Source organism: Osmerus eperlanus, chromosome 3, assembly GCF_963692335.1.
Source record: "Osmerus eperlanus chromosome 3, fOsmEpe2.1, whole genome shotgun sequence".
Taxonomy (NCBI): domain Eukaryota; kingdom Metazoa; phylum Chordata; class Actinopteri; order Osmeriformes; family Osmeridae; genus Osmerus; species Osmerus eperlanus.
The window spans coordinates 20,461,305-20,486,017 of NC_085020.1; the positions used below are offsets into that span (position 1 = coordinate 20,461,305).

General features: G+C 53.1%; 1 protein-coding gene across 5 annotated transcripts in view; it reads right to left on the reverse strand.

Annotated features, from left to right (window-relative positions):
• Positions 1-24,713, reverse strand: part of osbpl6 (oxysterol binding protein-like 6) — a 40,992-nt gene that overhangs the window by 1,678 nt on the left and 14,601 nt on the right. For 2 of the 5 annotated variants that reach the window (XM_062457785.1, XM_062457784.1), the window contains exons 3-22: positions 21,900-22,011; positions 21,674-21,727; positions 17,275-17,388; positions 16,781-16,954; positions 12,765-12,903; positions 12,256-12,359; positions 11,530-11,622; positions 10,136-10,304; positions 9,565-9,695; positions 8,850-8,957; positions 8,136-8,267; positions 7,409-7,496; positions 4,835-5,088; positions 4,051-4,188; positions 3,732-3,795; positions 3,422-3,500; positions 2,199-2,343; positions 1,827-1,971; positions 621-747; positions 58-180 (exon numbers count right to left, since the gene is read on the reverse strand). In XM_062457785.1, coding sequence (XP_062313769.1) covers positions 58-180; positions 621-747; positions 1,827-1,971; positions 2,199-2,343; positions 3,422-3,500; positions 3,732-3,795; positions 4,051-4,188; positions 4,835-5,088; positions 7,409-7,496; positions 8,136-8,267; positions 8,850-8,957; positions 9,565-9,695; positions 10,136-10,304; positions 11,530-11,622; positions 12,256-12,359; positions 12,765-12,903; positions 16,781-16,954; positions 17,275-17,388; positions 21,674-21,727; positions 21,900-22,011 — 2,493 coding nt within the window. The remainder of the gene's footprint in view (positions 1-57; positions 181-620; positions 748-1,826; positions 1,972-2,198; positions 2,344-3,421; positions 3,501-3,731; positions 3,796-4,050; positions 4,189-4,834; positions 5,089-7,408; positions 7,497-8,135; positions 8,268-8,849; positions 8,958-9,564; positions 9,696-10,135; positions 10,305-11,529; positions 11,623-12,255; positions 12,360-12,764; positions 12,904-16,780; positions 16,955-17,274; positions 17,389-21,673; positions 21,728-21,899; positions 22,012-24,713) is intronic. The other 3 variants (XM_062457787.1, XM_062457788.1, XM_062457789.1) reach the window with 3 other exon arrangements.

The following is a 24,713-nucleotide window of genomic DNA, read 5'->3' on the forward strand; positions in this document are numbered from 1 at the left end:
AAAGGGATATGGTTAACTCTGCCTGGCTAACAGTCTGCGTCTGGGTGCTGCGCTCACTTGAAGAAGCGTGGCTGGTGTTTGATTTCGCCCTCCTCCAGATACTTCCTCCTGGTCCTCTGAAGATCTTCGATGCGCTGCTTTTCAGACGCCGCCAGCTCCACGTTCCCCTCCTCCAAGTGCCTGATCGAGGAAAGAGGAAAGAGGATGAAGCCGTCAGATCAGATCATGAGATGAATCCGCTCCCTGTAAGAAGGTCCTGTACAGTGGTCTTCAACCCTGGTCCTCAGGGCCCACTACCTTGTACATTCCAGATGTTTACCTGCTCCAAAACACCTGAATCAAATGAACGGGTCGTTATCAATCTCTTCAGAGGCCTGACAACGACCGTTCATCTGAATCAGGTGTGTTGAAGCAGGGAAACACCTAGAACGTACAGTACAGTGGAGCCCCGAGGACCAGGGTGGAAGACCTCTGTCCTTGGGAGGGAGGTGACACTTCCAGCTCCTTCCTGCAGTGGGAGCCAGCAGCCAAACCATACGCCCACGTTGTCAGGCTATTGCACCACCCCCCCCCCCCCCCCAGCTCTCTATTGGTTGTCGGAGTGGGGGTGGGGGCCGTACCTTTGATCAGGTCTGAAGCGGGCGTCCGTCAGAGGCAGGACGTCTTTCATCTCGGGGCAAAGCTCGTTGAGCTCGATGGCGAACCTGGTGAAGCCGTAGTACAGCTCGTAGTCTGTGGGCATGGACCCTGGAACAGCACACAGTCTGGGGTGAGGCAGTGACAGGCACACATCGCTGTCCACAAAGATCGTGTTGACCGGTGACCGGAGAGAGAGAGAGAGAGAGAGAGAGAGAGAGAGAGAGAGAGAGAGAGAGAGAGAGAGAGAGAGAGAGAGAGAGAGAGAGAGAGAGAGAGAGAGAGAGAGGGGGAACACCTGCCACAAAGGGGCCAAGGCCGGATTCGAAGCCAGGCCACCGCGGTAAGGGCTCTGCCTACGTGGTACTTTACTGTGGCGTCCTGAATGGTGCACTTTAACAGTGGCGCACTCCATCAAAAATATCTCTGCTCAAATACAGAATCACTAACAGCACAACGTGGTCCAGGAATGTGGTCCAGACTAGACCCAGCTCCTCACTAACAGACCCAGCTCCTCACTAACAGGCCCAGCTCCTCACTAACAGACCCAACTCCTCACTAACAGGACCAGCTCCTCACTAACAGACCCAGCTCCTCACTAACAGACCCAGCTCCTCACTAACAGGCCCAGCTCCTCACTAACAGACCCAGCTCCTCACTAACAGGACCAGCTCCTCACTAACAGACCCAGCTCCTCACTAACAGACCCAGCTCCTCACTAACAGTACCAGCTCCTCACTAACAGGACCAGCTCCTCACTAACAGGACCAGCTCCTCACTAACAGACCCAGCTCCTCACTAACAGACCCAGCTCCTCACTAACAGGACCAGCTCCTCACTAACAGGCCCAGCTCCTCACTAACAGACCCAGCTCCTCACTAACAGGCCCAGCTCCTCACTAACAGGCCCAGCTCCTCACTAACAGGACCAGCTCCTCACTAACAGACCCAGCTCCTCACTAACAGACCCAGCTCCTCACTAACAGACCCAGCTCCTCACTAACAGACCCAGCTCCTCACTAACAGACCCAGCTCCTCACTAACAGACCCAGCTCCTCACTAACAGGACCAGCTCCTCACTAACAGACCCAGCTCCTCACTAACAGGCCCAGCTCCTCACTAACAGGCCCAGCTCCTCACTAACAGGTCGTCAGGTAGAGACACTTGGTGTGGCTCGGGCCGCCTGCTCACCTGGCCTCCACACACATTTAGCCGAGGGCGGGACTCCGCAGTAGAGCCCCTCGTGCCATTTGCCAAACAGTCGATGGACCACCTTCCCTTCCTGGTCCATCACGAAGCCCTGGACCTCGTTCACGTTGGAGCTCCAGTAATTTCCCTGAAAGGATCAAGTTAAAAAAACAAAACAGGTTGGTTTAGGTGCAGTTCAATGGGCGTACACGAAGCCCTTTTTGACATTGCTTGTAAGAAGGGCTAAACTGTAAAAATGTCACTTGATTTGAAAAGCACTTTGGATATGACCCCTCACATCAGCCGTTTTGAGTTTTTTTAGTCACACAAATGTCATTTAGACTCGGTTGTTCTTTCACGGTGCTGATGTCCGACCTTGACGAAGGTGAGCTTGCAGATGCAGGCACTGCCCCGGGTGTTTCTGATGGTGATCTCCCCGTAGTGTTCGATCCACCGCCTGCCGCTCAAGATGTTGTGCACGCAGGTGGTGACCTTGTTCCACTCGTAGTGGTCGCCGAAACTGGAGGAGACGAGAAGCAGCGGTTAAAACAGCAGTCGGGATTGGCTGTCGCGATGGCGGCTGATGACGGGCGTCAGCATCGGCTCGGACGCGCTCACCGCGCCTCGTAATCACACGGAGCGTCAAAGTCGTAAACGGGATTGTGGGTAACGCGCGCTCACCTTTCCCATGTCCGAGCAGGAAGAGATCATAATCTGTGTGCTTACTCAGCAGGGGCCCCGCACCCCCAGCTCCTCCATATCTCCATCTGCCCAGCTCGCTCCTTAAAGAGGACAGATATGGAGCACGCCCCCCACCCCCCCACCCCCCCACACCCACACTCCTCCACCCCCTCCTCCACCCCTGGTCCTGTCAAGGACGTCTCCACAGGATGGGGGCTCCTCCCAGCAGACCAGGGCCCAGCAGAAAGGGGGGTGGCTGCATGTCGTATATAGGCTAGGCTGCGGTAGTTGAGCTAGTCAAACACCTCATATTTATATTGATATATACTGTATTTCTTCGATTAAACGCTGCAGCGTTTATAACACAATGTTAATTTTTGGTGCGCCGTTTATTCGAGGGCGGCGTTTAATTAGAAAGAGAGATTTAGTGAATTGTAGCTGCAGTGCGACCATAGACAAACAAAGAATAGACAAGGAGGTCAAACACAAAGCCTAGTGTAAAATTGAAGCCGCGCGTTTAGTCGGGAGTACAAGTGCGAACCATTCACAACGCTTTTACAAAGACCCCACTTAAAATGCTTCATTGCTGGCATTGTGACAAATTAATTACGCAGCCAATTAGACTGTCGTGTCATTTGTATTTCAAACTGTATTGATTAAAACGCAGGTTTCAATTACTAGAAGAAATACAGTATAGAGAGAGATAGAGAGAGAGGGGGAGAGAGACTCTGTTAGAGAGTCAGAAGATAGAAAGAGACAGACGGGAAGGGAGAGAGAAAGAGAGTGAAAGAAGAGAGAGAGACAGAAAGAGAGCAGGAGAGTAAGAGAGACAGAGAGAGAGAGATCTACAGATCGATGTGGTCCTGATAAACCCAGTAGAGCTGCTTGGCCAGGGCAGCGAGACCTCGCCACCTCACCTGGGCAGCATGACGTTCACCGTCCCGATTGGCAGGATCTCCATCGACTTCCCCCAGAACTTGTTCTTCCATCTGACATCTGCCAAGAAAATCGACGACAGGAGACGGTAAAACCCCTAAATGAACTATCTGTACAGTTGTCAAGAACGATCGATTCACGCCGGCCCTCTTCGCTGGAACAATCCCAAGTCAAATACTCAATTTATTCATTTATTCATAAACATTTACATAACAAATGTGATTGATGGTTGCGGGCCAGCTGAAGTAATTGTCTGCTGTCCCCACTGTATTAAGGTGAAGGGCTGCCTACCTTGCCAGAAGGTGAAGTTCTTGGACTCACAGTGACAAGCTGAGATGGGTGGATGGTGGCTAACCTGAAAGATCAGATGACAGGAGTCTGGGTCACCTGAGACAGCCATGTGTACAGTGTATCACTCCAGCTCTGTGGCTGTCGTATAGGGTGACCACAGTTTAGCTACTCCTTTTAGTAAGGCTACACCTTGGGGCTTCATTAATGAACATGCTGTAGAGGTAAAACAGTGCAGGTCAGTTTGTGAGGCCATTACTTATGCAAACACGCACGTGCACGCGCACACACACACACACACACACACCAAGTGAGGTCCTACCTGTTCTGAGAACAAACACAGGCCCTTGTCTTCCCTGATACATTCGTACGTCTCTCCCAGTAAAGGGTTGAATGGCTTGCTTCCCGCGCGGTAGTATGTGGACGAATACCCAGACACTGCGAACGCAGCGACGATGACCTGCAGCAGAGGACAACACTGTCAACCAATCAGAGGAGAGGACGACACTGTCAACCAATCAGAGGAGAGGACGACACTGTCAACCGACCGGAGGAGAGGCGTTCAAAACACACCAAGCCACTCCCAACCTCCAACAAGCACCTTGAGAGTGAACCCAGCCGAATCCTATTTATTCCGCGTCACCGTGAAGAAAAACGCCATTAGACACAGGTTTACAACCCTCTGGCTACTGAAAAGTCATCAGCCATCATAATAGGCTTTTTAACGAGTATGCCTTATATATTAGTATGCAAATGGCGTTGCACTGAGAAATAAGGCTCATGAGAGATGGTATAGATAGAGAAGACTGACGTGCAAGCCCAGCTCCCAGCCTGGTCTCTGAAGATGTCACAACGTTTGATAGGAGACCGTTGGCTTGATATTGTCAGTGACATTTAACACATAAGGAAAAACCTACCGAAAAACGATCTTATCCAGACTGTGGAAAGTCTCTACAGCGCAAGGGCAGAGTGACCTGAGAGTTTGTGCTCAGGGTCTGAACTCTACTCTACTCGCGTCAGCTATCCTAGCTTCCCCCGGTGCAGTAAACCACTTCCTGTTGTGGAGGGGGGAGGGAGGAGGAGTGCTGATTGGCCGGGGGGCGTACCATGCGTTCGAAGGGGTCGTCGGTCTCTGCGGCCTTGTCCAGCAGCTCGCTGTACTCCAGCTCCTCGCACATGTGCTGCAGGGTGTTGAGCGGCTCGTTCAGCTCCACGGGCATGGACACCTTGGACAGGTCCTTGCCGATGTTGTTCCTCAGGATGTTCCACAGGTTGATGTTGCTGGTGTCCGGGGAGGGGGCGGGCAGGCAGGTGCGGCGCCCGTTACGGAAGGCACTGCTCGCAAAGTCTCCGTTGGCCACTGGGGGGAGGGTGAGAGAGCGTCACTGAGTCGGTCAGCCTAGCAGACACACAGCAGAGCGTCACTGAGTCGGGTCAGTCTAGCAGACACACAGCAGAGCGTCACTGAGTCGGTCAGCCTAGCAGACACACAGCAGAGCGTCACTGAGTCGGGTCAGTCTAGCAGACACACAGCAGAGCGTCACTGAGTCGGTCAGTCTAGCAGACACACAGCAGAGCGTCACTGAGTCGGGTCAGTCTAGCAGACACACAGCAGAGCCCCATCAAGCCCATGTAACTCGGGATCAAAGCGTTTGCTACATGAGTAGCAATGTGGAATGTAAAAGGCTGTCTGCTCTGCTCTTGGTGTTTTCTCATGACAAACCTGGGGCCTCATTGATAACCGTCGCGTACGCATAAAACGAGGCCTGAAAGAGCCGTGCGCCTCTGCCCAGGCAAAAGTTAGGATCTATCAAAACAAACTGGACAGGAGAATGTGCATCTGTGTGGAAAATCTGACTACAAACATTTTGGAGACAGGAAATTGGCGAGGCAAAGGGTGAGGCGGTGGTGAACTGAAGCCAGATTGTAGGAAGTGTTAATGTGAGAGTAATCACTGAGCGTGTAATGATGCCTCTCAGACAATTAACTTCACTTCATATCACACGTTACTTGTAGTATAGATCCATTTCATCATAAACATTTAAACAAGGAGGGTTTTTGGGTTGCATATAGGCTAACACAAATCTTGTTCCGGTCAATATTTCATCAGCGCTGATTGCTCTTCCCCGGAGAGCAGAGGAGCGGGCAGGGAACTGTGTGTCACTGACATTAGGGGGCAGTTGTGGTCTGTGTGCTACTGACATTAGGGGGCAGTTGTGGTCTGTGTGTCACTGACATTAGGGGGCAGTTGTGGTCTGTGTGCCATTGACATTAGGGGGCAGTTGTGGTCTGTGTGCTACTGACATTAGGGGCAGTTGTGGTCTGTGTGCTACTGACATTAGGGGGCAGTTGTGGTCTGTGTTCTACTGACATTAGGGGGCAGTTGTGGTCTGTGTGCTACTGACATTAGGGGCAGTTGTGGTCTGTGTTCTACTGACATTAGGGGGCAGTTGTGGTCTGTGTGCTACTGACATTAGGGGGCAGTTGTGGTCTGTGTTCTACTGACATTAGGGGGCAGTTGTGGTCTGTGTGTCACTGACATTAGGGGGCAGTTGTGGTCTGTGTGCTACTGACATTAGGGGGCAGTTGTGGTCTGTGTGCTACTGACATTAGGGGGCAGTTGTGGTCTGTGTGCTACTGACATTAGGGGCAGTTGTGGTCTGTGTGTCACTGACATTAGGGGGCAGTTGTGGTCTGTGTGCTACTGACATTAGGGGGCAGTTGTGGAGCGCAGTGAAGGTGCTGAAGTGCTAGGATGTGGCAGGTTTCAGGTCTGGCTTGCCTTCCCTCGATACTAATATAAATATACTGAGTCCTTTTCAGCTCAATCCTGTTAACTAGGCTACACTGAATAAGTTATTATCATCAGTAGTAGAAAGCCAAGATAACATCAAATAGCATAAAATAAATCACATAACAGTGTCAATCGTTTTCGCTAACATCTTCTAATACTGTGCATATATATCACCAAGAACGATTTTAGTTTTCATATTGTCTTTGGGTATGAACTCGCCACAGGGAACATGGATGTGCCCCATTTTCTGTGTCAGAAATTCCTTTTCATGTTTTTTGTTGCCACGATTCACCGTGATGAACCATTTATCAGCCGGCACCAATCTAACCAGAAACCTCCATGAGGCGCTTGGCCTCGAACATTTACGTTTGAATGTGGAGCGTGGAGAGGGCAGGTCGTGAAGCTATACCACATGCACACATTTCCAGGTCGGACTGCGACTTACAAGGGAACATTGCCTTCAGATGTGTGTGGGATTTATACATTTTCTGCTTTTGTACGCTTGTACACTTTTAGTGTACAAGTTTGGACCCTACACACGGTTTTCTAACTGAGGGCCCTGGTGTCGTGGCTGCTGTAGTACCAGTGCTGCCTGCAGGGGGCAGGAGACAGAATCTAAGTCTTCACTTTCACTGAGAGCTTTTAGTCCTGAGTGAAACTCCTGGCACAGAGGAGCCTTGCAAGGTCAAGCCTGCCCCACAGACCGACATGGCGCGTGTGTATGGCTGTGTGTGTGTGTGTGTGTGTGTATGGTCGTTTGTTTATATGGTCCTGTGTGTGAATATATGGTTGTGTGTGTGAGTGTATGCGACACCTGTATTGCATTAGCTCCCTGCTCGTGGGCAGGGGATTGGCTGCGGGGGGGGCAGAGAGGGGCGGGGCCTACTTTGTCTGGAGACGTTGTCGGTGACGCTGGCGTTGTCCTCGGAAATGTTGTCGCTCACGTCGCTGACGTATGACTCGTCGTCTGAGGCCTGCGACAGCAGGGACAGAGGGGCAGCGAGTCAGCGCACAACTTCACACACACACACACACGCACGTGCACATACACACACACACAGGAGCTGTGGTCAATAACAGAATGCTGCGGTCACCGATACACAGGGACGGGACACACACACTGCAGTTTGCCAGTGGCTAGCAAACTGCAGTCTGGCTATCTCTCCCTCTGCGGTAATCACAAGATGAGACACTGCAGCATTTCCATGCACTTTTATACAGAAGCATACGACCAAGCCAGTGGCCGTGCCAGAGAAGGCCCTATGATGGTGGCCGGGGGCAACAGAGCCTGTAACCACGCCCGCGGAGAAGAGCTCATCCCTGGCAACCCGGAGAAGTGATGAAGGACTTGCCCCCCACGCGAGGGAGGACGGCTGGGCCCCTGACAGAGGGATCAGGAGCCGGTGGAGCGGAGAGGCCCTCGGGGGGCCGCATGTCTTTGTTTCAGCTTCCTTATCTCCCAGGTTCACACTCCAGCTCCAGCTCAGCGAAGCCATCAGCGGTGCCTCATCCGAGCTCCCCTGACAAGTTCGACCTCCACCATCCCTTCTCAGAAGGCTCCCCCAAGGTCCTACGGCCCGCCCGCCCTCCCCCCCGCTTTCACGGCCCCTCACCTCGTTCTCCGAAGAGCTGGCGGACAGGAGCACTTCCTGGGCGTCGAAGAACTCCGACACGGACTCGGACATGGACAGTCGGCTCTCGTTGGACGCCTGTTGGGTTAGCGGGATGCCAATCTGCTCGCTGGCCTGCAGAACAAACCACGCCCACACACACAAAAACAAAACCAATAAAACGAGAACATTAGCATATCGGTCGAGGTTGATTTGGAGAGAGATTCAGATAGAGCTTGAAGCTGAGCCGGTAAATAAAGATCAATCTCTCCGAACCCACTAATGCCATTGTTCTTTCTCTCCCCTGTCCTGACTGAGGGCTTATCCTTCTCGGATTTTTCCATTACCCCTGATGTCCGGGTCTGGTCGTTTAAGCTAACCGGCCAAGACATACTGGAAACACAATCATTCTCTACGGATGGTGAATCGATGATGGGAATCGATCGACGCAGTTCCTGACCAGCGTTTTTCTGGTGCGCTACGGGTACGTCTGGCCTAGCTACGAGGCCACGCCCGTGGTCCACTCCCCCCACAGGCGAGCCGGGAGCTTTCAAAGGACCGTCACGGGGGCTTTCTGTCGCCACTGTCGCCGTGACAAACCCAGCCAGCGTCTCTGACACGGACCCAGCCAGTACCGGGGTGATAGTCCTAGAGTCGGTCGGGAGGAGGAGGACATAGAAGGGGCCTAGTTCCGGCGGAGGAAGAGGAAAGGGGTACCTCGTCGTGTGTGGAGATGATCTTCACGCTGCCCACCTGGTCAGACAGCACTGACTCGGAGTGGATGCGGCCGAGGCGGGTTCGGAGCTCCGCGTTTTGGGAGAGGGCCTGGAATCAGGAGCAGTGACAACCAGCAAGGTCATTAGTCTGCCGAGGAGATGGTGAAGGATGGGAGGCTCGATTGTTTACACCCGAACCCCCCCCTACACGACAGATGAACCCTCCCTCCCCCCCCCACACGACAGATGAACGCCCAGGCTACAAGAGCAGAAGGGAGACGGCAAAAATCGTCCGATACTGATACGCTCGCCTCAAGCAGGGCTGCAGGGCGTGGACACACACACTCAAACCCCCAATCTTGACCTACACTTTGAAGCAAACTTCCAATTAAGAACTGCAAGGATAATTCCGCTGACACACATTTCACAAAACGAATGTCAACTTTTCGGCACACTCCAATTAAATCATTGGGACGGAGAGATTGCCCCGAGGTGAGGAGATAATGGACTTCCCACGGTTAATATTCTCTCCAATTATGTCGCGGGAAAGATAACAGAGCCCTGTTTCGTCGTTTCTGATGGTGATGAAAGTGACGGGAATCAGCAGAGACCTCCGACGCCTCATTAGCTCCCCCGACACCGTGATAGAGGCAGTCATACTGATACTGACACTTCCTGGGAGAGGTGCAGCCTGGGTAATGTAGGAGAAGCGGTACCTGGGACAGAGACTTTCTGAGGGTGCTGATTTGGGATGCGGGAGCCGACTGCTCCTGGTCAGACAGGACTCGCTTGATCTTCTCCTTCTCTATAGCCACCGTGTTGAAGGCCGACTTCAGCAGAGAGTGAACTGCAGAGAGAACAGGAGAAGCCTTAGGCCAAACCTCGCGAACGATCGTTACATATGTAACTAGATAACACAAACAAAATGTACCGTATGTTTATATTCTGTACATACAGTACTTTGCAAAAGTCTGAGGCACCCAACATGTTTTACATAAATATTGTCTTAAATCTATCTTTTTAGTCTTCCGTATTTGTGCAGCAGTATAAAAGTGAAATGTTGAGAACATTTTTGTGGAGTCTTTTCATTTCATTACTTCTTAAAGCCTTTGTGCCTTACTTTTGTAATCATTTTAATTTGTGCCTGACTTTGGCACAGCACTACTGCATGTACACATAAGATGGCCTTAATCTCCACAAGCACGTGTTATTTTCAAGAGTAACTAACGGCAACCGTATAAACAAACGGTGACATGGGCTCGACCTGCGGCCGAGCGTGTTGCCTACCCTTCTGGGCGATGGTGCAGAAGTCCTCCTGGAGCTTGATGTAGTCGCTGGCGCCCTCCACGCTGTCCGGCAGGCGCGGGGCCGGAGGCTGGAAGTCCGCCAGCTCGGCACACAGGTTGGGGTTGGAGGAGTGGAGGCGGAGCGGGGACATGCTGGCGGACAGCGGGACCTGGGGGGAGCAGGGAGAGGGGGGAGAGAGACACCGGTTGTGAAGAGAGGCCGGCTGAACGCAGCGCCGGTCGCGGCGATGCTGTCGATCGACAAACCCTGATTCGATTGGCTCAGGCGCGCGCCGTCGGCGAGGACACACGCACGCGGGGACGTGTCCGCGATCGCACACGCTCGTTTAAATTGGTTACATGACCAGGTGTGCGGATTTAGAACGGACTGTTATTCAATCATGCAAAGTCATGTAGCTATATCTACACGACTTCATCCATTTGGAACATGAAGCGAAGACATTCCTCTCTCTCTCTCTCTCTCTCTCTCTCTCTCTCTCTCTCTCTCTCTCTCTCTCTCTCTCTCTCTCTCTCTCTCTCTCTCTCTCTCTCTCTCTCTCTCTCTCTCTCTCTCTCTCTCTCTCTCTCTCTCTCTCTCTCTCTCTCTCTCTCTCTCTCTCTCTCTCTCTCTCTCTCTCTCTCTCTCTCTCTCTCTCTCTCTCTCTCTCTCTCTCTCTCTCTCTCTCAGTTCCTTGACTGAAGATGACTCATTTATTTATTGCCAGTGCTTTTCCCGGAGGCCGAGCGGTGAGGATTGAGGAAGGTTCTAAGCTCCGGAGTCTTAACACAACAGCCCCCAGTGCTAGACAGGGATAGCTGTGACGGAAAAGGCATTTCCACTGTGCTCTGGGGGTTGTCTGTCTCTGGGACAGTTTAAAATAGCAGCGCCGGGTGATTTCACAGCATGACCAACCTTTTCCCGAAGCTTTCGATTGTCGAACGTTTGAACGCAGAGCGGGGGGGAAATATTTGGTGGGAGAAAATGGTGCAAATGCTACTTTGTTGCGATGCTACTTTGCAGACCAACTAAACCTGACAAAGCACACTGTGTCTACATCGACACCACGGTGAGAAGAAACTCCTGCTAAACGTTAGCAGCTAGAGTGTATCCCAGTAAGGGTTTAGGGAAGGGCTCTCCGGCCCTGTTTCTGGAGAGCCCGTCCTGTAGGTTTTTGCACCCAAACCCCAGTCGTAACTAACACGATTCCACTCATCAACCAGCTAATAAGAGAATAAGGTGGGCTGGGTTAGGTTAAGAAGGTAGCTGTCCAGGAACAGGGTAGAAGGCCCCTATTTTAAGGGTCTAAATGTATAAGTGGCATCGGAATGATTTCGTTCTGAAGTCACAAAGCAGACAATGTGTGTTAAGGTGTGTGACGGGGGGAGATGATGTACCTGAAGTTGCAATTTAGCATCTTTGCCGACACTCTTAGTTCTCCATCTTCTGCTCAAGCGCTTGTCTTTCTTTGATAAGTCTAAACAATTGCTCTACATGACACACACGGATGAGAACACCAATGAGAGATGGTTAATTAGATCAACATAAAGTTGCACCATCACCAAGCAACAGAGACAGGCAGCACACACACATTTAGAGTGATGGAATGAAAAAGGATCGGATTCTCATCCGCAGAACAGCCCAACATAATTACGTGTTAAAGAAAATGATATTTGAAGCTCAAGTGAAAATGGTAGTTGGGCTTTTTTAGTTTTAGGGTAAGTGGTGGTGCAGTCTAAAGGCACTTTGACGTTAGATATAGACCAACAGAAGCTCCTGAAACGAGAGCAAGGATGACTGATGGCTGTGTGTGTGTGTGTGTGTGTGTGTGTGTGAAGGCAGGGTCTGGGTTTAGATAGATCGGGCCTCACAGAGCAGAGACACCCCCCCCTCCATCATCGCCAAGGCAACAGAGGCCAGAGGGAAGCCCCTCCCCCATCCATCACCATGACGTAGTGTGAAACGAGCTGCTCTGAGACGCTGTTTGTGTGTGTGTGTGTACTGGTGTGTGTGTACTGGTGTGTGTACGTGTGTGTGTACTGGTGTGTGTGTACTGGTGTGTGTGTGTGTGTGTACTGGTGTGTGTGTACTGGTGTGTGTGTGTGTGTGTGTGTGGGTGTTACCTGCATGTCAGTGAAGTTGGGGGCAGACTGAGTTCTCTGAAGGATCTCCAGACTCTGCAGTAACCTGCTCAGCTCAATCAGGTTGGACTGGCATCGAGACAGCTCTGCAGAAACACACACACACACACACACACAGATACAGCATGAGGTAGGGATCTTTATGTTACAAAAATTGTAATTGTCTCCACCGGCAAAGGCTTGTTACAATAAGAGAAGCAGTCAGTCAGTGTTGTGTACATATGGTCAGTGTTGTGTACATATGGTCAGTGTTGTGTACATATGGTCAGTGTTGTGTACATATGGTCAGTGTTGTGTATGGTCAGTGAGTGTTGTGTGCATATGGTCAGTGTTGTGTGCATATGGTCAGTGTTGTGTGCATATGGTCAGTGTTGTGTGCATATGGTCAGTGTTGTGTGCATATGGTCAGTGTTGTGTGCATATGGTCAGTGTTGTGTATGGTCAGTGAGTGTGAGTGTTGCGGTGGTGGGTAGGGACTACAGGCCGCTCACCCTCAGCACACTTGTCCATCTCCTCAGACTCCTGCAGCCAGGCGGCCACCTTGCTCTGACCGTTACTGTAGGAGGCTGGCAGGGTGCTGCTGCTGCTGGGGGGCGCAGGCTGCCAGGGCAGGGTGCTGGGCTTGGCCTGCTGGGGGGCGGGGAGGGAGGGAGGAGGGCAGGGATGGGATGGGTAGTTAGAGCCACACATCTCAGCAGCTAGATGTTGTTTGCAGCCTCAGTCCCACCCCAGCCTCAAGCCCACCTCAGTGTGCCTGTCTGTCTGTCTGTCTGCCTGTCTGTCTTCCTGTCTGTCTGCCTGTCTGCCTGCCTGTCTGCCATCCTGCCTGCCTGCCTGCCTGTCTCTCTGCCATCCTGCCTGCCTGTCTGTCTCTCTGCCTGTCTGTCTCTCTGCCTGTCTGTCTCTCTGCCTGTCTCTCTGCTTGTCTGCCTGCCTGTCTCTCTGTCTGTCTGCCTGTCTCTCTGTCTGTCTGCCTGTCTCTCTGTCTCTCTGCGTGTCTGCCTGCCTGTCTCTCTGTCTCTCTGTCTGTCTGCCTGTCTCTCTGTCTGTCTGCCTGTCTCTCTGTCTGCCTGCCTGTCTCTCTGTCTCTCTGTCTGTCTGCCTGTCTCTCTGCCTGTCTCTCTGTCTGCCTGCCTGTCTCTCTGTCTGTCTGCCTGTCTCTCTGTCTGTCTGCCTGTCTCTCTGTCTGTCTGCCTGTCTCTCTGTCTGTCTCTCTGTCTGTCTGCCTGTCTCTCTGTCTGCCTGCCTGTCTCTCTGTCTGTCTGCCTGTCTCTCTGTCTGTCTGCCTGTCTCTCTGTCTGTCTGCCTGTCTCTCTGTCTGTCTGCCTGTCTCTCTGTCTCTCTGTCTGTCTGTCTGCCTGTCTCTCTGTCTCTCTGCCTGTCTCTCTGTCTCTCTCTCTGTCTGTCTGCCTGTCTCTCTGTCTGTCTGCCTGTCTCTCTGTCTGTCTGCCTGTCTCTCTGTCTGTCTGCCTGCCTGTCTCTCTGTCTGTCTGCCTGTCTCTCTGCCTGTCTCTCTGTCTGTCTGCCTGTCTCTCTGTCTGTCTGCCTGTCTCTCTGTCTGTCTGCCTGTCTCTCTGTCTGTCTGCCTGTCTCTCTGTCTGTCTGCCTGTCTCTCTGTCTCTCTGTCTGTCTGTCTGCCTGTCTCTCTGTCTCTCTGCCTGTCTCTCTGTCTCTCTCTCTGTCTGTCTGCCTGTCTCTCTGTCTGTCTGCCTGTCTCTCTGTCTGTCTGCCTGTCTCTCTGTCTGTCTGCCTGTCTCTCTGTCTGTCTGCCTGTCTCTCTGTCTCTCTGTCTGTCTGTCTCTCTCTCTGTCTGTCTGCCTGTCTCTCTGTCTGTCTGCCTGTCTCTCTGTCTGTCTGCCTGTCTCTCTGTCTCTCTGTCTGTCTGTCTCTCTCTCTGTCTGTCTGCCTGTCTCTCTGTCTGTCTGCCTGTCTCTCTGTCTCTCTGTCTGTCTGCCTGTCTCTCTGTCTGTCTGCCTGTCTCTCTGTCTGTCTGCCTGTCTCTCTGTCTGTCTGCCTGTCTCTCTGTCTGTCTGCCTGTCTCTGTCTCTCTGCGTGTCTGGGAGCTTCTCTCAGGAGGATTCCCACTAGCTGCATTATCACATCCAGACCCAGACCCACTCATTGACCACCAGTCACTAGCTGCATTATCACATCCAGACCCAGACCCACTCATTGACCACCAGTCACTAGCTGCATTATCACATCCAGACCCAGACCCACTCATTGACCACCAGTCACTAGCTGCATTATCACATCCAGACCCAGACCCACTCATTGACCACCAGTCACTAGCTGCATTATCACATCCAGACCCAGACCCACTCATTGACCACCAGTCACTAGCTGCATTATCACATCCAGACCCAGACCCACTCATTGACCACCAGTCACTAGCTGCATTATCACATCCAGACCCAGACCCACTCATTGACCACCAGTCACTAGCTGCATTATCACATCCAGACCCAGACCCACTCATTGACCACCAGTCACTAGCTGCATTATCACATCCAGACCCAGACCCACTCATTGACCACCAGTCACTAGCTGCATTATCACATCCAGACCCAGACCCACTCATTGACCACCAGTCACTAGCTGCATTATCACATCCAGACCCAGACCCACTCATTGACCACCAGTCACTAGCTGCATTATCACATCCAGACCCAGACCCACTCACTGACCACCAGTCACTAGCTGCATTATCACATCCAGACCCAGACCCACTCACTGACCACCAGTCACTAGCTGCATTATCACATCCAGACCCAGACCCACTCATTGACCACCAGTCACTAGCTGCATTATCACATCCAGACCCAGACCCACTCATTGACCACCAGTCACTAGCTGCATTATCACATCCAGACCCAGACCCACTCATTGACCACCAGTCACTAGCTGCATTATCACATCCAGACCCAGACCCACTCATTGACCACCAGTCACTAGCTGCATTATCACATCCAGACCCAGACCCACTCATTGACCACCAGTCACTAGCTGCATTATCACATCCAGACCCAGACCCACTCATTGACCACCAGTCACTAGCTGCATTATCACATCCAGACCCAGACCCACTCATTGACCACCAGTCACTAGCTGCATTATCACATCCAGACCCAGACCCACTCATTGACCACCAGTCACTAGCTGCATTATCACATCCAGACCCAGACCCACTCATTGACCACCAGTCACTAGCTGCATTATCACATCCAGACCCAGACCCACTCATTGACCACCAGTCACTAGCTGCATTATCACATCCAGACCCAGACCCACTCATTGACCACCAGTCACTAGCTGCATTATCACATCCAGACCCAGACCCACTCATTGACCACCAGTCACTAGCTGCATTATCACATCCAGACCCAGACCCACTCATTGACCACCAGTCACTAGCTGCATTATCACATCCAGACCCAGACCCACTCACTGACCACCAGTCACTAGCTGCATTATCACATCCAGACCCAGACCCACTCACTGACCACCAGTCACTAGCTGCATTATCACATCCAGACCCAGACCCACTCATTGACCACCAGTCACTAGCTGCATTATCACATCCAGACCCAGACCCACTCATTGACCACCAGTCACTAGCTGCATTATCACATCCAGACCCAGACCCACTCATTGACCACCAGTCACTAGCTGCATTATCACATCCAGACCCAGACCCACTCATTGACCACCAGTCACTAGCTGCATTATCACATCCAGACCCAGACCCACTCATTGACCACCAGTCACTAGCTGCATTATCACATCCAGACCCAGACCCACTCATTGACCACCAGTCACTAGCTGCATTATCACATCCAGACCCAGACCCACTCATTGACCACCAGTCACTAGCTGCATTATCACATCCAGACCCAGACCCACTCATTGACCACCAGTCACTAGCTGCATTATCACATCCAGACCCAGACCCACTCATTGACCACCAGTCACTAGCTGCATTATCACATCCAGACCCAGACCCACTCATTGACCACCAGTCACTAGCTGCATTATCACATCCAGACCCAGACCCACTCATTGACCACCAGTCACTAGCTGCATTATCACATCCAGACCCAGACCCACTCATTGACCACCAGTCACTGTCACCTGAACCATCTGGATTGAATTATCTCAGCAATCCACATAACAGCATTATGGTAGTAAATAACAAATGATCAAATTCATAGCAGACAGTAGTGTGATTAGAAACGCTGGCAGCCGAAGGCAGGGCATGTCAAATGTTGAGTGGAGGGAAGAATGACGTCTAAACAACTCTCGCCTCAGAATATGAAACTCTTTGTCAGTTCTTCCATTAAATCTGACATTTAGAATTTGAATGAAAAAAGCCTTTGAGGTTAAAATTGGCAATAACAGCACATAGAAAATTGAATTACAATCCATCTTAAAACCTTCCCAGCGGTCGTGCTGGAAACTAGCTTAGGACCAGCTTCTCTCTGTTACGCTGAGGTGTAGAGGGCCCCACCTTGACGTCCAGCCCAGCGCTGGGGGGGGCCTGGGGGGGCTCCTGGGGGGCCGGGGGGGGAGGGAACGTTCGGACGGTGGCATCTCTGGGGGAGCGGACAATCTCGTTCTGCCTGTACAGACGGTGGTGGCGCAGCTTGGCCACCCAGGCGTCAAAGATGTCAGGAGACTTAACCTGGAGGGGAGGGGGGAGGGGGAGGGGAGGGGAGGGGAGGGGGGAGGGGAGGGGAGGGGAGGGGAGGGGGGAGGAGGGTAGGGGACAGGAGAAGAGAGGGGGGCAGAGCAGAGGTGAGATGAGGAGAGGAGCGGGGAGGGGAAGAGAAGAGAAGGGAGGAAAAGAGAAGGGAGGGCAGATCAGACGAGAGGAGAAGGCAGGAGAGGGGAGGAGAGGGGAGGAGAGGGAAAAACAGGAGACATGAGGTGAGGCGAGGTCAGTATTGCCGCCTCAACATAACTCCTCCCCTCTGTCTGTGTCCGCCCCCTCCCCCTCCCTACCTTCAGATGGTAGATGTGTTCTTCTGTGTCCAGGTCGATGCGGCGGGCTCTCTTCTTAATGGACATGACAGAGAGGCCTACGTCGATGCTCCCATGCAGCTTGCCCTTCTGAATCTGAGACAGGGAGAAGCACCCGGTGAACAAGCGCTACGCTGGCCCAGCCTCCAACACACACCCTCCAACACACATCCTCCAACACACATCCTCCAACACACATCCTCCAACACACATCCTCCAACACACACCCTCCAACACACATCCTCCAACACACATCCTCCAACACACACCCTCCAACACACATCCTCCAACACACATCCTCCAACACACATCCTCCAACACACATCCTCCAACACACATCCTCCAACACACACCCTCCAACACACATCCTCCAACACACATCCTCCAACACACACCCTCCAACACACATCCTCCAACACACATCCTCCAACACACACCCTCCAACACACATCCTCCAACACACATCCTCCAACACACATCCTCCAACACACATCCTCCAACACACATCCTCCAACACACATCCTCCAACACACATCCTCCAACACACATCCTCCAACACACATCCTCCAACACACATCCTCCAACACACACCCTCCAACACACATCCTCCAACACACACCCTCCAACACACACCCTCCAACACACATCCTCCAACACACATCCTCCAACACACATCCTCCAACACACATCCTCCAACACACACCCTCCAACACACATCCTCCAACACACATCCTCCAACACACACCCTCCAACACACATCCTCCAACACACACCCTCCAACACACATCCTCCAACACACATCCTCCAACACACATCCTCCAACACACACCCTCCAACACACATCCTCCAACACACATCCTCCAACACACACCCTCCAACACACATCCTCCAACACACACCCTCCAACACACATCCTCCAACACACATCCTCCAACACACATCCTCCAACACACATCCTCCAACACACATCCTCCAACACACATCCTCCAACACACATCCTCCAACACACATCCTCCAACACACATCCTCCAACACACATCCTCCAACACACATCCTCCAACACACATCCTCCAACACACATCCTCCAACACACATCCTCCAACACACACCCTCCAACACACATCCTCCAACACACATCCTCCAACACACATCCTCCAACACACATCCTCCAACACACATCCTCCAACACACACCTCCAACACACATCCTCCAACACACATCCTCCAACACACATCCTCCAACACACATCCTCCAACACACATCCTCCAACACACATCCTCCAACACACATCCTCCAACACACACCCTCCAACACACATCCTCCAACACACATCCTCCAACACACATCCTCCAACACACATCCTCCAACACACATCCTCCAACACACATCCTCCAACACACATCCTCCAACACACATCCTCCAACACACATCCTCCAACACACACCCTCCAACACACATCCTCCAACACACATCCTCCAACACACATCCTCCAACACACACCCTCCAACACACATCCTCCAACACACACCCTCCAACACACATCCTCCAACACACATCCTCCAACACACATCCTCCAACACACACCCTCCAACACACACCCTCCAACACACACCCTCCAACACACATCCTCCAACACACATCCTCCAACACACATCCTCCAACACACATCCTCCAACACACATCCTCCAACACACATCCTCCAACACACATCCTCCAACACACATCCTCCAACACACACCCTCCAACACACATCCTCCAACACACACCCTCCAACACACACCCTCCAACACACACCCTCCAACACACATCCTCCAACACACATCCTCCAACACACATCCTCCAACACACATCCTCCAACACACATCCTCCAACACACATCCTCCAACACACACCCACCACACACCCTCACACACACATCTCCAACACACATCCTCCAACACACATCCTCCAACACACATCCTCCAACACACATCCTCCAACACACATCCTCCAACACACACACCCTCCACACACATCCTCCAACACACATCCTCCAACACACATCCTCCAACACACATCCTCCAACACACATCCTCCAACACACATCCTCCAACACACAACACCCTCCCACACACATCCTCCAACACACATCCTCCAACACACATCCTCCAACACACATCCTCCAACACACATCCTCCAACACACATCCTCCAACACACATCCTCCAACACACATCCTCCAACACACATCCTCCAACACACATCCTCCAACACACAGCCTCCAACACACATCCTCCAACACACATCCTCCAACACACATCCTCCAACACACATCCTCCAACACACATCCTCCAACACACATCCTCCAACACACACACCCTCCACACACAACCTCCAACACACACCCTCCAACACACACCCTCCACACACACACCCTCCAACACACACCCTCCACACACACACCCTCCACACACACCCTCCACACACAACCTCCACACACAACCTCCAACACACACCCTCCAACACACACCCTCCACACACACCCTCCACACACAACCTCCAACACACACACCCTCCACACACACCCTCCACACACACCCTCCACACACAACCTCCAACACAACACACCCTCCACACACACCCTCCACACACAACCTCCACACACAACCTCCAACACACACCCTCCAACACACACCCTCCACACACACCCTCCACACACAACCTCCAACACACACACCCTCCACACACACCCTCCACACACAACCTCCAACACACACCCTCCAACACACACCCTCCACACACACCCTCCACACACAACCTCCAACACACACCCTCCAACACACACCCTCCACACACACAACCTCCAACACACACCCTCCAACACACACCCTCCACACACACCCTCCAACACACATCCTCCACACAAAACCTCCACACACACCCTCCACACACACCCTCCAACACACATCCTCCACACACAACCTCCACACACACCCTCCACACACACCCTCCACACACACCCTCCAACACACATCCTCCACACACAACCTCCACACACAACCTCCACACACACCCTCCACACACACACCCTCCACACACACCCTCCACACACCCTCCACACACACCCTCCACACACCCTCCACACACCCTCCACACACACCCTCCACACACACCCTCCACACACCCTCCACACACACACCCTCCACACACCCTCCACATACACCCTCCACACACCCTCCACACACCCTCCACACACACCCTCCACACACCCTCCACACACCCTCCACACACACCCTCCACACACACACTCCACACACACCCTCCACACACCCTCCACACACACCCTCCACACACCCTCCACACACCCTCCACACACACCCTCCACACACACCCTCCACACACACCCTCCACACACACCCTCCACACACCCTCCACACACCCTCCACACACACCCTCCACACACCCTCCACACACACCCTCCACACACACCCTCCACACACACACTCCACACACACCCTCCACACACCCTCCACACACACCCTCCACACACCCTCCACACACACCCTCCACACACACCCTCCACACACACTCCACACACACCCTCCACACACACCCTCCACACACCCTCCACACACCCTCCACACACACCCTCCACACACCCTCCACACACACCCTCCACACACCCTCCACACACACCCTCCACACACACCCTCCACACACACTCCACACACACCCTCCACACATCCTCCACACACACCCTCCAACACACACTGCTGGCCTCAGCCACGATTGGGAGTAAGCAATGTGATAAACCAAAAATATCTAGAAATGTAAAAAATGCAATTGTTGCAGCACTGTACTGTGCACTTGAGATGTTAGGGGTTTTACTGTAGTTAAGATACTACTGTTATTGTTCACTGGTAGCTGAGATGTGGCGAGCAAATATAATCCGTTCCTTGACTGACCACCGAAAAACTGTTACTTATGATCCTTGATTTTCTGCTCTACTTACTTTATGCATTTGTACATTGCTAAATGAGTAACATGTTGATGTGAGCGGGACAGAGTTACATAAACTGAAGCCTTGTTTCATTCGCGCAACAAATCCTGACATCAGCAGCTGTTACGCAACACGGCCCCCCCCCCCGGGGGTCAGAGGTCAGGGTCGGCCAATGTGAAGGGAGGAGCCAGGCTTCGGCTCGTTAACGCAGACGCTGCACTTTCAGTCACACGTCTTGCCCATTTCCTGCGGGCCGACACAGCTAACCCTAACACAAAGAGGGCTGGCTGACTCACGTTTGTGCCCCCCTGTCCATGCCCCCCCCCCCCTGTCCATGCCCCCCCCCCTCTGTCCATGCCCCCCCCCACCCCCCACTCCAAGGCTTCTCGCCAGGCGTACTTACATCAATAGGAGACTTGGAGTATTTCAGGATGCCGTTGTCCAGGACAAAGAAGCGCTGTGGAAGCCAAAAACAGTAACTGCCCTGTTAATGAGCGCCGACTAAATCACCTGACTGATGGAGATTCCCCTTTGAAACGGTTTCACTGCCGAACGATTGATTCTTTTCCTGCCTCCCTCCAGCGTGGCATTCCTCCCTCCCTCCCTCCCGCCCTGCCGTCGTCTCCTACCTTGTGCCAGCCTTTCAGAGGCCACTTCCTCTTCTTCAGCATGTAGCCCTCGTGCTTCTCGGGCCTGGTGACGCTGCTCTGGCCGATCTTCAGCCCCTCGATGATCTCCCAGCTGTCCTCCTGGGGATGACAGCAGCACAGAGCGCCGTGTCAGGGCGGATCTGGCCACGGCACAGGCGGCCAGAGGACACAGAGAGCCGTGTCAGGGCGGATCTGGCCACGGCACAGGCGGCCAGAGGACACAGGCACGGAGGACGGCAGAGGCCGGCGCTGCACGCTGCCGCATGCTGCCGCATGCTGCTGCACGCTGCTGCATGCTGCCGTATGCTGCTGCATGCTGCCGTACGCTGCCGCATGCTGCTGCATGCTGCCGTATGCTGCTGCTTGCTGCCGTATGCTGCTGCATGCTGCCGTATGCTGCTGCTTGCTGCCGTATGCTGCTGCTTGCTGCCGTATGCTGCTGCTTGCTGCCGAATGCTGCTGCTTGCTGCCGTATGCTGCCGCATGCTGCTGCATGCTGCTGCATGTCAACAGGGAGCAGCACAGGACACAGGAGGAAGCAGGTTGGATGGAGGTACTACCACAGCGACAGTGCAGTCGTCAACACTGCACATCATGGACTCCTCCTCTCCTCTCCTCCTCTCCTCTTTTGTCCTCTCCTCCACTCCTCTCCTCTGGGGTCCGGTTCAAACCACTCTCAGCACTTCCACTGCGTTCGTAATTCTCTTTTTCTCCCTTACTCGGGTCTTCCTGTTTCTCTCTCTCTCCCCCCCTCTCTCTCTTTCTTTCTCTCTCTCTCTCCCCCTCTCTCTTTCTCTCTCTCTCTCCCACTCTCTCTCCCCCTCTCTCTTGCGCTCCCCCCCCCCTCTCTCTCTCTCTCTCTCTGTGTCTCTCTCTCTTTCTCTCTCTTGCGCTCCCTCTCTCCCTCTGTCTCTCTTTCTCTCACTTTCCACTCAGTGTCTGCAGATCCCAGGTCTGCTCTGCTCTGGAGGTGGGAGGGGGGGAAGTGAGGGGTGAGGGGTTCAGGTGGGGCCACGTGATGACATCACGCCTCCAGACTGCTCCGCCCCCTGGCGTACGGAGGCTGCCAGGGCCGGGCGGAGGGCCGGCTGCGGCCGGGAGGGACGTGGTGTTATGTTAACCAGATTATCTGCTTGCTAACAAGCTGACCCCCTGCAGGGCTGACAGCTCCGTGTGTGTATCTGTCTGTGTGTGTGTGTGGTTATGTCTGTGTGCGAGTGCAAGTGTGTGTGAGTATGCGTGTGTGTGGCCTGCCTTAGCCCCAGGGGATCAGTGAAGCTAGCGCCTGAGGGGATAAGGGGCGGTCCTTGCCACGCATCAACACCACAACCTCCAGCCCTGCCTCGCTGTCTCACACACCACAACAACACCAGCCAGCCGAACAGCTGCTGCCCTGGGTGGGGCAGGGACAGGGGGAGACACCAGACCAGGGGAGATGGACGCCTGGCCTGGCCTGGCCTGGCCTGGCCTGGCCTGGATGTGGAAGACCACGAAGGAGATCTCTGGTGTGGAGATGAGAGGAGCTTATAATAGGTCATCATCAGGCCTCCAGTGACCTGGCAGATCCCTCTGCTGAGAAACCCACTGTGACCCACTTAGAAGTAGGACACGGCTGCTATGCTCTGATCCACAGTGGAACTCACCTCCGCAAGAAATCACAAACACGACCATCCCCTTTCCCATTCGATGTGTATTTATTCGCATAATAATCCTTTTCAACAAAGTCCACTGAAACCTTGTAGATAGCATTCCGCCTGCTCAGTCCTGCACAGACGATGTGGTAACCTCAATCACCGAGGTTAATGACTTAACGAATCTAAGGAGTGTTTAACATGACTCTCACTTAACACTGCCTCCGGCAAAACTGGCTGTGTGGTGCCGGTTTAGCTCAAATCAAGTATCTGACTGTATCTGCAAACAGTAAGTGGCGCAGGTCTGCAGCCAATCACGAGCCGGTGGGGAGTTTTTCAAAGCGTGCCTGTGTGTTATGGGAAAGGTAATGAAGAGGGGTTGTGTCCGGTGAAAGTCATCAATCGATATCACGGTAAACAAAGGACTGCTCGCGCTGCAACCGAGGAAATCCAATTCACTTAAACCCCCCCCAACCACCACCCCCCCCCCCCCCCACCACCACCCACCCCCCCCCCACACATTCTGCTGTTAAGATCCCGGTGAAGATCAAAAAACAACCTTGCTTTGAGCGTCGGCCATTTAGCTCGAGGTGAACCCTGAATTCAATATCTGATTCTCTTAACGGCCTCCGGATTGACAGATGGACTCATTTTGAACCCTAAAAATAGCCTGGGCTATTGATATCTACCTACCTGCCCACTGACGGTGTAGCCAAGCTAATCTCTCCTGCGAAGACCGCTATCCTCCGCAGAGAGAACCGCCGTTGGAGTGGTACATTACACCGCTAATACCGCCATGAATCAAACCTTTACAGGTAAGGACTCCTTGACAAGGATAGAGGACAAACAAACCTTAGGAGCACTTTTAGGAAAATCTGAACTATAAATACCCCCAAACACACACACACACAGCAGGTGAAGGACTAGAACAATTCCAACGGCAGCTTGACTTGACATGCCTGTCTCTCCCTGTGTGACTGACCCACTTGAGCAGGACAGCCAGGGGCGACGCTACGCTGGCACACTCCCCGTCCCGCTGTGCGGGGGGGAGTGTGCAGCCCGCGCGTTCATCCCTGACTCTGACCAGCGCTGTTACGACGACGCACCTCCGATCCGTGACGCTTCCGCCCTGCTCTCGACGCGCACGATCTGCTCGGAGAAG